At 42.5% G+C, this 12520-nt stretch overlaps 1 protein-coding gene across 1 annotated transcript in view; it reads left to right on the top strand.

Moving 5' to 3' along the window:
- Positions 1-12520, top strand: part of LOC106593831 (uncharacterized) — a 41449-nt gene that overhangs the window by 7869 nt on the left and 21060 nt on the right. Inside the window, exon 2 of the mRNA XM_082969602.1 lies at positions 5499-6595. Coding sequence (XP_082825728.1) covers positions 5499-6595 — 1097 coding nt within the window. The remainder of the gene's footprint in view (positions 1-5498; positions 6596-12520) is intronic.

Raw genomic sequence — 12520 nt, 5'->3', positions numbered from 1 at the left:
TTTATCATGTGGTGGTTTCATTCAGGTCTCAGTTTCACTAAATACTCTGTCTTTGGCAGGAGAGGGACCAGACTCTCACTCTGACAGCAGGAAGAGTCCTTCAGGGGAACCAGACCCAGAGACGTCCAAACCAGCAAGACCACATCACTGCTCCCACTGTGGAAAGAGTTTTACCCGGTTCTGGAACCTAAAACAGCATGAGACGATGCACACAGGAGAGAAGCCTTTTCAATGTTCCCAGTGTGGAAAGAGTTTTACCTGGTTAAGGGCCCTGAATAGGCATGAAGAAATACATACAGAAGGGAGGAAGACCTACCAATGCTCCCAGTGTGGAAAGAGTTTTACTCAGTTAGGAAGCCTGAAAATACATGAGAGAATCCATACAGGAGAGAAGCCTTACCACTGCTCCCTATGCGGAAAGAGTTTTACCATGTTAGGCAATCTTAAAAAGCATGAGAAAATACACTCAGGAGAGAAGCCGTACCACTGTTCCCTGTGTGGAAAGAGTTTTACCCAGATAGGGAGCCTGAAAACACATGAGAGAATGCACACAGGAGAGAAGCCTTATTACTGCTCCCAGTGTGGCAAGTATTTTTCTCATTTAGAGACCCTGAAAATACATAAGAGAATACATACAGGAGAGAAGCCTCACCACTGCTCCCTGTGTGGAAAGAGTTTGACCACTTTGGGAAATCTAAAAGAGCATGAGAGGACACACACGGGAGAAAAGCCTTTTAAGTGTTCCCTCTGTGGAAAGAGTTTTACCCATTTAGCGAGCCTGAAAAGGCATAAAGGAATACACACAGGAGAAAAGCCTTACCAATTCTCCCAGTGAGGAAAGAGATTTTCACGATTACAGGACCTTACATCACATGAGAGGACACACCTGACCACTGCTCTCGATGTGGAAAGACTTTTACCTTGTTAGGGATCCTGAAAACATTGAGAGGACACACATCTACCACTGTTCTCAGTGTGGAATAAGATTTACCCGGTTATGTAACCTGAAAGACCATGAAAGAATTCATACAAATACACAGGAGGAGAAGACATACCACTGCTCTGATTTGTGGAAAGACATTTTCCCAGTCAGAGGACCTGAAAACACATGAGAGAATAGAGACGCTGTGTTCTGTCTTATGTTTTTGACTGAGAATTTGGGGTTTTGTTTAATACCACATTAAATCATACTCAAAAAAGGTTTACAGGAATTCCCACCTGTTTAGCTAATCTATTGTTATATATTGATATATGATGTGTGTGTGTGTGTGTGTATGTATGTATATATATATATATGAGGTCGACCGATTAATCGGAATGGCCGATTAATTAGGGCCAATTTCAAGTTTTCATAAAAATCGGTAATCGGTATTTTTGGCCACCGATTTGCCGTTTCTTATTTATTTATTTTTTTAAATTATTTTTTATTTTATTTTTTTACACCTTTATTTAACTAGGCAAGTCAGATTAAGAACACATTCTTATTTTCAATGATGGACTAGGAACGGGGGTTAACTGCCTTGTTCAGGGGGGATTCGGGGATTCGTTTTTGCAACCTTCTGGTTACTAGTCCAACGCTCTAACCACCTGCCTTACATTGCACTCCACGAGGAGCCTGCATGGCAGGCTGACTACCTGTTACGCGAGGGCAGCAAGAAACCAAGGTAAGTTGCTAGCTAGCATTAAACTTATCTTACAAAAAACGATCAATCTTAACATAATCACTAGTTAACTACACATGGTTGATGATATTACTAGTTTATCTAACGTGTCCTGCGTTGCATATAATCGATGCGGTGCCTGTTAATTTCTCATCGAATCACAGCCTACTTCGACAAACGGGTGATGATTTAACAAGCACATTTGTGAAAAAAGCACTGTCGTTGCACCAGTGTACCTAACCATAAACATCAATGCCTTTCTTTAAAATTAATACACAAGTATATATTTTTAAACCTGCATATTTAGTTAATATTGCCTGCTAACATGAAATTGTGTCACTGCTCTTGCGTTCATTGCCTGGCTCGTTGCAAACTAATTTGCCAGAATTGTACGTAATTATGACATACCATTGAAGGTTGTGCAATGTAACAGGAATATTTAGACTTAGGGATGCCACCCGTTAGATAAAATACGGACCGGTTCCGTATTTCACTGAAAGAAAAAACGTTTTGTTTTCGAGATGATAGTTTCCGGATTCGACCATATTAATGACCTAAGGCTCGTATTTCTGTGTGTTTATTATATTATAATTAAGTCTATGATTTGATAGAGCAGTCTGACTGAGCGGTGGTAGGCACCAGCAGGCTCGTAAGCATTCATTCAAACAGCACTTTCGTGCATTTTGCTAGCAGCTCTTCGCAATGCATTGCGCTGTTTATGACTTCAAGCCTGTCAACTCCCAAGATTAGGCTGGTGTAACCGATGTGAAATGGATAGCTAGTTAGCGGGTGCGCGCTAATAGCGTTTCAAACGTCACTCGCTCTGAGACTTAGAGTAGTTGTTCCCCTTGCTCTGCATGGGTCATGCTGCTTCAAGGGTGGCTGTTGTCGACGTGTTCCTGGTTTGAGCCCAGGTAGGGGCAAGGAGAGGGACGGAAGCTATACTGTTACACTGGCAATACTAAAGTGCCTATAAGAACATCCAATAGTCAAAGGTATATGAAATACAAATCGTATAGAGAGAAATAGTCCTATAATTCCTATAATAACTACAACCTAAAACTTCTTACCTGGGAATATTGAAGACTCATGTTAAAAGGAACCACCAGCTTTCATATGTTCTCATGTTCTGAGCAAGGCACTTAAACGTTAGCTTTCTTACATGGCACATATTGCACTTTTACTGTCTTCTCCAACACTTTGTTTTTGCATTATTGAAACCAAATTGAACATGTTTCATTATTTATTTGAGGCTAAATTGATTTTATTTATGTTTTATATTATGTTAAAATAAGTGTTCATTCAGTATTGTTGTAATTGTCATTATTACAAATAAATAAAAAAATCGTCCGATTAATCGGTTTTTTTGACCCTCCAATAATCGGTATTGGCGTTGAAAAATCATAATCGGTCGACCTCTAATATATATATATATTTTGTGGTTGCTTGTTTTGCATGTTATTTTTGGCGTTAATACATGTCACATCAGTTTGCAAACGATGTAAAAAAAAAAAAAATGAATGAATAAATATTGCGTTAATAAAGCCGCATACAAACATTTTTGCTTTCTTGAGTGAGGCAGCTCCAAAATGCAGGTGTTTCAGCTCTTCTTTCCAAAATGCAGGTGTTTCAGCCTAGCTCAGTGCTTTCTGTGGTGAGGCAGCCAGGGTTGGTAATGTTCTCTAGTTGCGCCGTGTAAGATGGAGCAGAAGGCTTTACATTCCCCCAAGCGAATGTGTTTTTTTGTTTGTTTATCTGCGTTGTTTGTAACTTTATTTTTTTACTATTTTTGTACATAATGTTGCTGCTATCGTCTCTTATGACCGAAAGTAACTTCTAGACATCAGGACCTCGGTTACTCACTACGGACTAGCAGAATCATTTTTCTTCTTTCACCACTCTGACGAGCCCGAGGCAGAGGATATACGACTCCCTCGGGAACAGGCCCCGACCCCAGTGATCTGCGTGAAGAGGAGGCAGAAAAAGAGAGACCGGAGGACGGGCTGCCTTCTGAGAAGTCGGAGGCGATCGAATAAACCCCCACTCCTCTCAATTCTGCTCGCAAACATGCAATCTTTGGACAATAAAATGGACAAGTTATTGGGAAGATTAAACGACCAACGGGACATTAAAAACTGTAACATCCTATGCTTCACGGAGTCGTGGCTGAACGACGACAATATCAACATACAGCTGGCTGGTTATACGCTGCTGTACCAGCAGGATAGAACAGCTGCGTCTGGTAAGATAAGGGGCGGCGGTCTATGTATTTTTATAAATAACAGCTGGTGCACGGTGTCTAAGGAAGTCCTGAGCTATTGCTCGCTTGAGGAAGAGTTTCTCATGATAAGCTGCAGACCACATTACCTACCAAGAGAGTTTTCATCTATATTCTTTGTAGCTGTTTACATACCACCACAGTCAGAGGCTGGCACTAAGATAGGATTGAATGAGCTGTATTCTGCCATAAGCAAACAAGAAAACGCTCACCCAGAAGCGGCGCTCCTAGTGGCCGGGGACTTTAATGCAGGGAAACTTAAATCAGTTTTACCAAATTTCTATCAGCATGTTAAATGTGCAACCAGAGGGAAAATAACTCTGGACCATCTATACTCCACACACAGAGAAGCATACAAAGCTCTCCTCCGCCCTCCATTTTACAAAATCTGACCATAATTCCATCCTCCTGATTCCTGCTTACAGGCAAAAATTTAAGCGGGAAGCACCAGTGACTAGATCAATAAAAAAGTGGTCAGAGGAAGCAGATGCTAAGCTACACGACTGTTTTGCTAGCACAGACTGGAATATGTTCCGGGATTCCTCCAATAGCATTGAGGAGTACACCACATCTGTCATTGGCTTCATCAATAAGTGCATCGATGACGTCGTCCACACAGTGACCGTACGTACATACCCCAACCAGAAGCCATGGATTACAGACAGCATCCGCACTGAGCTAAAGGCTAGAGCTGCCGCTTTCAAGGAGCGGGACTCTAACCCGGAAACTTATAAGAAATCCCGCTATGCCCTCCGACGAACCATCAAACAGGCAAACGCTTGTCGGATGTGGCAGGGCCTGCAAACCATTACAGACTACAAAGGGAAGCACAGCCGAGAGCTGCCCAGTGACACGAGCCTACCGGACGAGCTAAACTAATTATATGCTTGCTTCGAGGCAAATAACACTGAAAAATGCATGAGAGCACCAGCTGTACCGGAAGACTTTTACGCCACTACATTCCTAAAGAAAATAATGTACATTTTACTCCATACATTTTCCCTGACACCCAAAAGTTGCAGGACAGGAAAATGGTCCAATTCACGCACTTATCAAGAGAACACGTGGCCATCCCTACTGCCTCTGATCTGGCGGACTCACTAAACAAAAATGCATAATTTATATAGCCCCTGGCTATCTGTACATTTGAAAAACAAGAAAATGGTGGTGTCTGCTTTGCGTAATAGAAGGAATTTGAAGTGATTCATACTTTCCCTTTTGATACTTAAGTGTATTTAGAACCAAATACTTTTAGACTTTTACTCCAGTAGTACTCCAGGTGACTTTCTATTAAGGTATCTATAGTTTTACTCCAGTAGTATTTTACTGGGTGACTTTCACTTTTACTTGAGTAACTTTCTATTAAGGTATCTATAGTTTTACTCCAGTAGTATTTTACTGGGTGACTTTCACTTTTACTTGAGTAACTTTCTATTAAGGTATCTATAGTTTTACTCAAGTATCACAATTGGGTACTTTTTCCACCACTGCCATTTTATCATTTTGAAGTTTCATTCAGGTCTTTCTGTTTTACTAAATACTCTGTTTTTCTTTGGCAGGAGAGAGACCAGATTCTCACTTTGACAGCGGGAAGAGTCCTTCAGGGGAACCAGACCCAGAGAAGAGTCTTTCAGGAGAACCAGACCCAGAGACGGGTCCTTCAGGGGAACCAGACCCAAAGAAGAGTCCATCAGGGGAACCAAACCCAGAGACATCCAAACCAACAGGACTATACCACTGTTCCCTCTGTGGAAAGAGTTTTACTAAGTTACAGAACCTAAGAGTGCATGAGAGGACACACAGAGGAGAAAAGCCTTTCCACTGCTCTCAGTGTGGAAAGAAGTTTACCCGTTTAGAGAACCTGAAACAGCATGATAGAATACACAGAGGGGAGAAGCCTTACCATTGTTCCCATTGTGGAAAGCGCTTTAGGTCGTTAGGCACCCTGACAACGCATGAGAGAATACACACAGGAGATATGCCTTACAACTGTTCCCACTGTGGAGAGAGTTTTAGGTGGTCAGGGAGCCTGAAAACACATGAAAGGACACACACAAAAGAAAAGCCCTACCAATGCTCCCTGTGTGGAAAGAGATTTACAGAGTTAGGGTCCCTGAAAATACATAATAGAATACACACAGGAGAGAAGCCTTATTACTGCTCCCAATGTGGAATTAATTTTACTTGGTTAGCGAGCCTGAAAACACACGAGAGAATACATACAGGAGAAAGGTCTTACCACTGTTCCCACTGTGGAAAGAGCTTTAGTGGGTTAGTGAACCTGAAACAGCATGAGAGAGTGCACACAGGAGAGAAGCCATACCAATGCAACCTGTGTGGAAAGTATTTTACCCTTTTGGGGAACCTAAAAGTGCATGAGAGGACACACACACAAGAAAAGCCCTACCAATGCTCTCTGTGTGGAAAGAGTTTTACCAAGTTAGTTGGCCTAAATAAGCATGACAGGACACACACAGGAGGAGATAAGACCTACCACTGCTCCCAGTGTGGAAAGACATTTACCCGGTTAATGTACCTGAAAGAGCATGAAACAATACATACAAATACACTCGAGAAGAAGACATACCACTGCTCTAATTGTGGAAAGACATTTTCCCAGTCAGAGGACCTGCAATCACATGAGAGAATAGAGAGGCTGTGTTCTGACTTATGTTTTTGACTGAGAATTTGTGTTTTTGTTTATGCCACATGAAAGCTTACTTAAAAATAGGCTTACAGTGGCAAGAAAAAGTATGTGAACCCTTTGGGAAATACCTTGATTTCTGCATAAATTGGTCATAAAATTTGATCTGATCTTCATGTAGGTCACAACAATAGACAAACACAGTCTGCTTAAACTAATAACACACAAACAATTATGTTTTCATGTCTAGTTTGAACACACCGTGTAAACATTCACAGTGCAGGGTGGAAAAAGTATGTGAACCCTTGGATTTAATAACTGGTTGAGCCTCCTTTGGCAGCAATAACCTCAACCAAACGTTTTCTGTAGTTGCGGATCAGACCTGCACAACAGTCAGGAGGAATTTTGGACCATTCGTCTTTACAAAACTGTTTCAGTTCAGCGAAATTCTTGGGATGTCTGGTGTGAACTGCTCTCTTAAGGTCATGCCACAGCATCTGAATCGGGTTGAGGTCAGGACTCTGACTGGGCCACTCCAGAAGGCGTATTTTCTTCTGTTGAAGCCATTCTGTTGTTAATTTACTTCTGCATTTTGGGTTGTTGTCCTGTTCCATCACCGAACTTCCGTTGAGCTTCAATTGGGGGACAGATAGCCTAACATTCTCCTGCAAAATGTCTTGATAAACTTGGGAATTCATTTTTCCGTCGATGATAGCAAGCTGTCCAGGCCCTGAGGCAGCAAAGCAGCCCCAAACCATGATGCTCCCTCCACCATACGTTACAGTTGGGATGGAGTTTTGATGTTGATGTGCTGTGTCTTTTTTCTCCACACACAGTGTTGTGTGTTCCTTCCAAACAACTCAACTGTAGTTTCATCTGTCCACAGAATATTTTGCCAGTAGCTTTGTGGAACATCCAGGTGCACTTTTGCAAACTTCAGATGTGAAGCAATGGTTTTTTTTGGACAGCAGTGTCTTCTTCTGTGGTGTCCTCCCATGAACACCATTCTTGTTTAGTGTTTTACGTATCATAGACTCATCAACAGAGATGTTAGCATGTTCCATAGATTTCTGTAAGTCTTTAGCTGACACTAGGATTCTTCTTAACCTCATTGAGCATTCTGTGCTATGCTCTTGCAGTCATCTTTGCAGGACGGCCACTCCTAGGGAGAGTAGCAACAGTGCTGAACTTTTTCTGTTTATAGACAATTTGTCTTACCGTGGACTGATGAACATTAAGGCTTTTAGAGATACTTTTGTAACCCTTTCCAGCTTTATGCAAGTCAAGAACTCAATCTTAGGTCTTTTGAGATCTCTTTTGTTCGAGGCATGGTCACATCAGGCAATGCTTCTTGTGAATAGCAAACTCATATTTTGTGAGTATTTTTTATAGGGCAAGTCAGCTCTAACCAACATCTTCAATCTCGTCTTGATTGGACTCCAGGTTAGCTGACTCCAGACTCCAATTAGCTTTTGTAAAAGTAATTAGCCTCGGGGTTCACATACTTTTTCCAACCTACACTGTGAATGTTTAAATTATGTATTCAATATAGACAAGAAAAATACAATTTGTGTGTTATTAGCTTAATCACACTGTGTTTGTCTATTGTGACTGAGATGAAGATAAGATCAAATTTGATGACCAATTTATGCAGAAAACCAGGTAATTCTAAAGGATTCACATACTTTTGTACATTTTTTAATACATTTTTGAATATAAAATGTGTGTTTTGTTTATACACGTTCATATATTGGATACAAGTATAATCCCATAATGTTAATTTGATTATTTATATATATTTTTTAATGGAAATGATTAAATAGACCAGGGGTAGATGTCACGTCCTGACCATAGAAAGCTTTTATTTTCTATGATAGAGTAGGTCAGGGCGTGACTGGGGGTTTTGTCTAGTTTATTTATGTCTATGTTGGTTCAAGTTTCTTTTTTCTATGTTGGGGTTTTTGTCTAGTTTATGTATTTCTATGTGGGGTTCTAGTTTCTGTATTTCTATGTTGGTTTTTTGGGGATGATCTCCAATTAGAGGCAGCTGGTCATCGTTGTCTCTAATTGGGGATCATATTTAAGTTGTTGTTTTTCCCACTAGGTTTTGTAGGAGATTATTTTGAGTTAGTGTATGTTGCACCTCTTCGTCACGGTTTGTTGTTTTTGTCTAGTAGTTTATTTGTTTGTCTTGCATAGTTTCATAGTTATAATAAAATGTGGAACATTTACATTTACATTTAAGTCATTTAGCAGACGCTCTTATCCAGAGCGACTTACAAATTGGTGCATTCACCTTATGATATCCAGTGGAACAACCACTTTACAATAGTGCATCTAAATATTTTAAGGGGGGGGGGGGTTAGAAGGATTACTTTATCCTATCCTAGGTATTCCTTAAAGAGGTGGGGTTTAAGGTGTCTCCGGAAGGTGGTGATTGACTCCGCTGTCCTAGCGTCGTGAGGGAGCTTGTTCCACCATTGGGGTGCCAGAGCAGCGAACAGTTTTGACTGGGCTGAGCGGGAACTGTGCTTCCTCAGAGGTAGGGGGGCCAGCAGGCCAGAGGTGGATGAACGCAGTGCCCTTGTTTGGGTGTAGGGCCTGATCAGAGCCTGAAGGTATGGAGGTGCCGTTCCCTTCACAGCTCCGTAGGCAATCACCATGGTCTTGTAGCGGATGCGAGCTTCAACTGGAAGCCAGTGGAGAGAGCGGAGGAGCGGGGTGACGTGAGAGAACTTGGGAAGGTTGAACACCAGCATGAACCTACAGGATCGGGTCACCGCCTTGATGTTAGTGGAGAACGACAGGGTGTTGTCCAGGATCACGCCAAGGTTCTTAGCACTCTGGGAGGAGGACACAAGGGAGTTGTCAACCGTGATGGCGAGATCATGGAACGGGCAGTCCTTCCCCGGGAGGAAGAGCAGCTCCGTCTTGCCGAGGTTCAGCTTGAGCTGGTGATCCGTCATCCACACTGATATGTCTGACAGACATGCAGAGATGCGATTCGCCGCCTGGTTATCAGAAGGGGGAAAGGAGAAGATTAATTGTGTGTCGTCTGCATAGCAATGATAGGAGAGACCATGTGAGGATATGACAGAGCCAAGTGACTTGGTGTATAGCGAGAATAGGAGAGGGCCTAGAACAGAGCCCTGGGGGACACCAGTGGTGAGAGCGCATGGTGCGGAGACAGATTCTCGCCACGCCACCTGGTAGGAGTGACCTGTCAGGTAGGACGCAATCCAAGCGTGGGCCGCGCCGGAGATGCCCAACTCGGAGAGTTGGAACGATACACACGCTGCGCCTTGGTCTCCTTCGTATGACAGCCGTAACAGTAGACAACCCTGTTCCTGTCTTTTCCCCTTAAATATATGAATAGAATGTGCATTTCTTGATTCTAACCTTGGAAACTCTTTCATTTTGTTGTTTGGTGTCGTCAAGCTAAAGGTGTATTAAAATGTGACGACGTTGTTCTGATAACATTGATGAGTTGTTCCTTGATATGTTCTCTGTTGTCCTGCATACTGAATGTGTGCGCTTCATTGGTTTTGTGTTGTGTGTCATGTTCTGAAGGTAAATCCTTTCTAGCTGCTGCCTGATCAAACTGTCTGTTAGCTTAATGGGCTCCTTGTTATGTCATATTCTCAGTAACATTTACATCGACACTCATAGACACAAGTACAATAGTGTAATAATACCAGACTGGAAGAGTTAATAATGATGTTATAATACCAGACTGGAAGGGTTAATAATGATGTCATAATACCAGAATGGAAGGGTTAATAGTGATGTCATAATACCAGAGTGGAAGGGTTAATAACGATGTCATAATACCAGAGTGGAAGGGTTAATAATGATGTCATAATACCAGAGTGGAAGGGTTAATAATGATGTCATAATACCACATATATTTGAATGTCAACTGAAACTCTAATGACTGATACAGCTGTATCCTCTTGAAACGTGAGAGGAATAAACTGAACTACAAAAAATGTTGTCAGATATATGTTTATTACAAGTAACACATCGAACTGATCTTGAACATGAAAAATTACAAATAAAGTGGATAGGCCTGATGTATTGTTCTTCCTTTAACTCTAAGAGCAGAGGGGGTCACCAACCTCATCAACAAAGAAACACCATTTAAATTAATATTATTTATTTTGTTTTACACCAGGAAGGAAGCTTCATTTATTTCATGGTACAATCAATTATATACCGTACTGAATTTACAGTGCATTCGGAAAGTATTCAGACCATTTGACTTTTTCCACATTTTGTTACGTTACAGCCTTATACTAAAATGGATTAAATTGTTTTTTCCCTTATCAATCTACACACAATACCCCATAATGACAAAGCAAAAACAGTTTTTAGATATTTTTGCAAATGTATTAAAAATAAAAAACTGAAATATCATACACTGCTCAAAAAAATAAAGGGAACACTAAAATAACACATCCTAGATCTGAATGAATGAAATAATCTTATTAAATACTTTTTTCTTTACATTTATCAATCCATGGAGGTCTGGATTTGGAGTCACACTCAAAATTAAAGTGGAAAACCACACTACAGGCTGATCCAACTTTGATGTAATGTCCTTAAAATAACTCAAAATGAGGCTCAGTAGTGTGTGTGGCCTCCACGTGCCTGTATGACCTCCCTACAACGCCTGGGCATGCTCCTGATGAGGTGGCGGATGGTCTCCTGAGGGATCTCCTCCCAGACCTGGACTAAAGCATCCACCAACTCCTGGACAGTCTGTGGTGCAACGTGGCATTGGTGGATGGAGCGAGACATGATGTCCCAGATGTGCTCAATTGGATTCAGGTCTGGGGAACGGGCAGGCCAGTCCATAGCATCAATGCCTTCCTCTTGCAGGAACTGCTGACACACTCCAGCCACATGAGGTCTAGCATTGTCTTGCATTAGGAGGAACCCAGGGCCAACCGCACCAGCATATGGTCTCACAAGGGGTCTGAGGATCTCATCTCGGTACCTAATGGCAGTCAGGCTACCTCTGGCGAGCACATGGAGGGCTATGCGGCCCCCCAAAGAAATGCCACCCCACACCATGACTGACCCACCGCCAAACCGGTCATGCTGGAGGATGTTGCAGGCAGCAGAACGTTCTCCACGGCGTCTCCAGACTGTCACGTCTGTCACATGTGCTCAGTGTGAACCTGCTTTCATCTGTGAAGAGCACAGGGCGCCAGTGGCGAATTTGCCAATCTTGGTGTTCTCTGGCAAATGCCAAACGTCCTGCACGGTGTTGGGCTGTAAGCACAACCCCCACCTGTGGACGTCGGGCCCTCATACCAACCTCATGGAGTCTGTTTCTGACCGTTTGAGCAGACACATGCACATTTGTGGCCTGCTGGAGGTCATTTTGCAGGGCTCTGGCAGTGCTCCTCCTGCTCCTCCTTGCACAAAGGCGGAGGTAGCGGTCCTGCTGCTGGGTTGTTGCCCTCTTACGGCCTCCTCCACGTCTCCTGATGTACTGGCCTGTCTCCTGGTAGCGCCTCCATGCTCTGGACACTACGCTGACAGACACAGCAAACCTTCTTGCCACAGCTCGCATTGATGTGCCATCCTGGATGAGCTGCACTACCTGAGCCACTTGTGTGGGTTGTAGACTCCGTCTCATGCTACCACTAGAGTGAAAGCACCGCCAGCATTCAAAAGTGACCAAAACATCAGCCAGGAAGCATAGGAACTGAGAAGTGGTCTGTGGTTACCACCTGCAGAACCACTCCTTTATTGGGGGTGTCTTGCTAATTGCCTATAATTTCCACCTGTTGTCTATTTCATTTGCACAACAGCATGTGCAATTTATTGTCAATCAGTGGACAGTTTGATTTCACAGAAGTGTGATTGACTTGGAGTTACATTGTGTTGTTTAAGTGTTCCCTTTATTTTTTTGAGCAGTATATTTAC

This window comes from Salmo salar, chromosome 02, assembly GCF_965601325.2.
Source record: "Salmo salar chromosome 02, fSalSal1, whole genome shotgun sequence".
NCBI lineage: Eukaryota > Metazoa > Chordata > Actinopteri > Salmoniformes > Salmonidae > Salmo > Salmo salar.
Note: the sequence above shows the minus strand (reverse complement) of the source record. Positions and strands in the feature narration are given on the sequence as shown.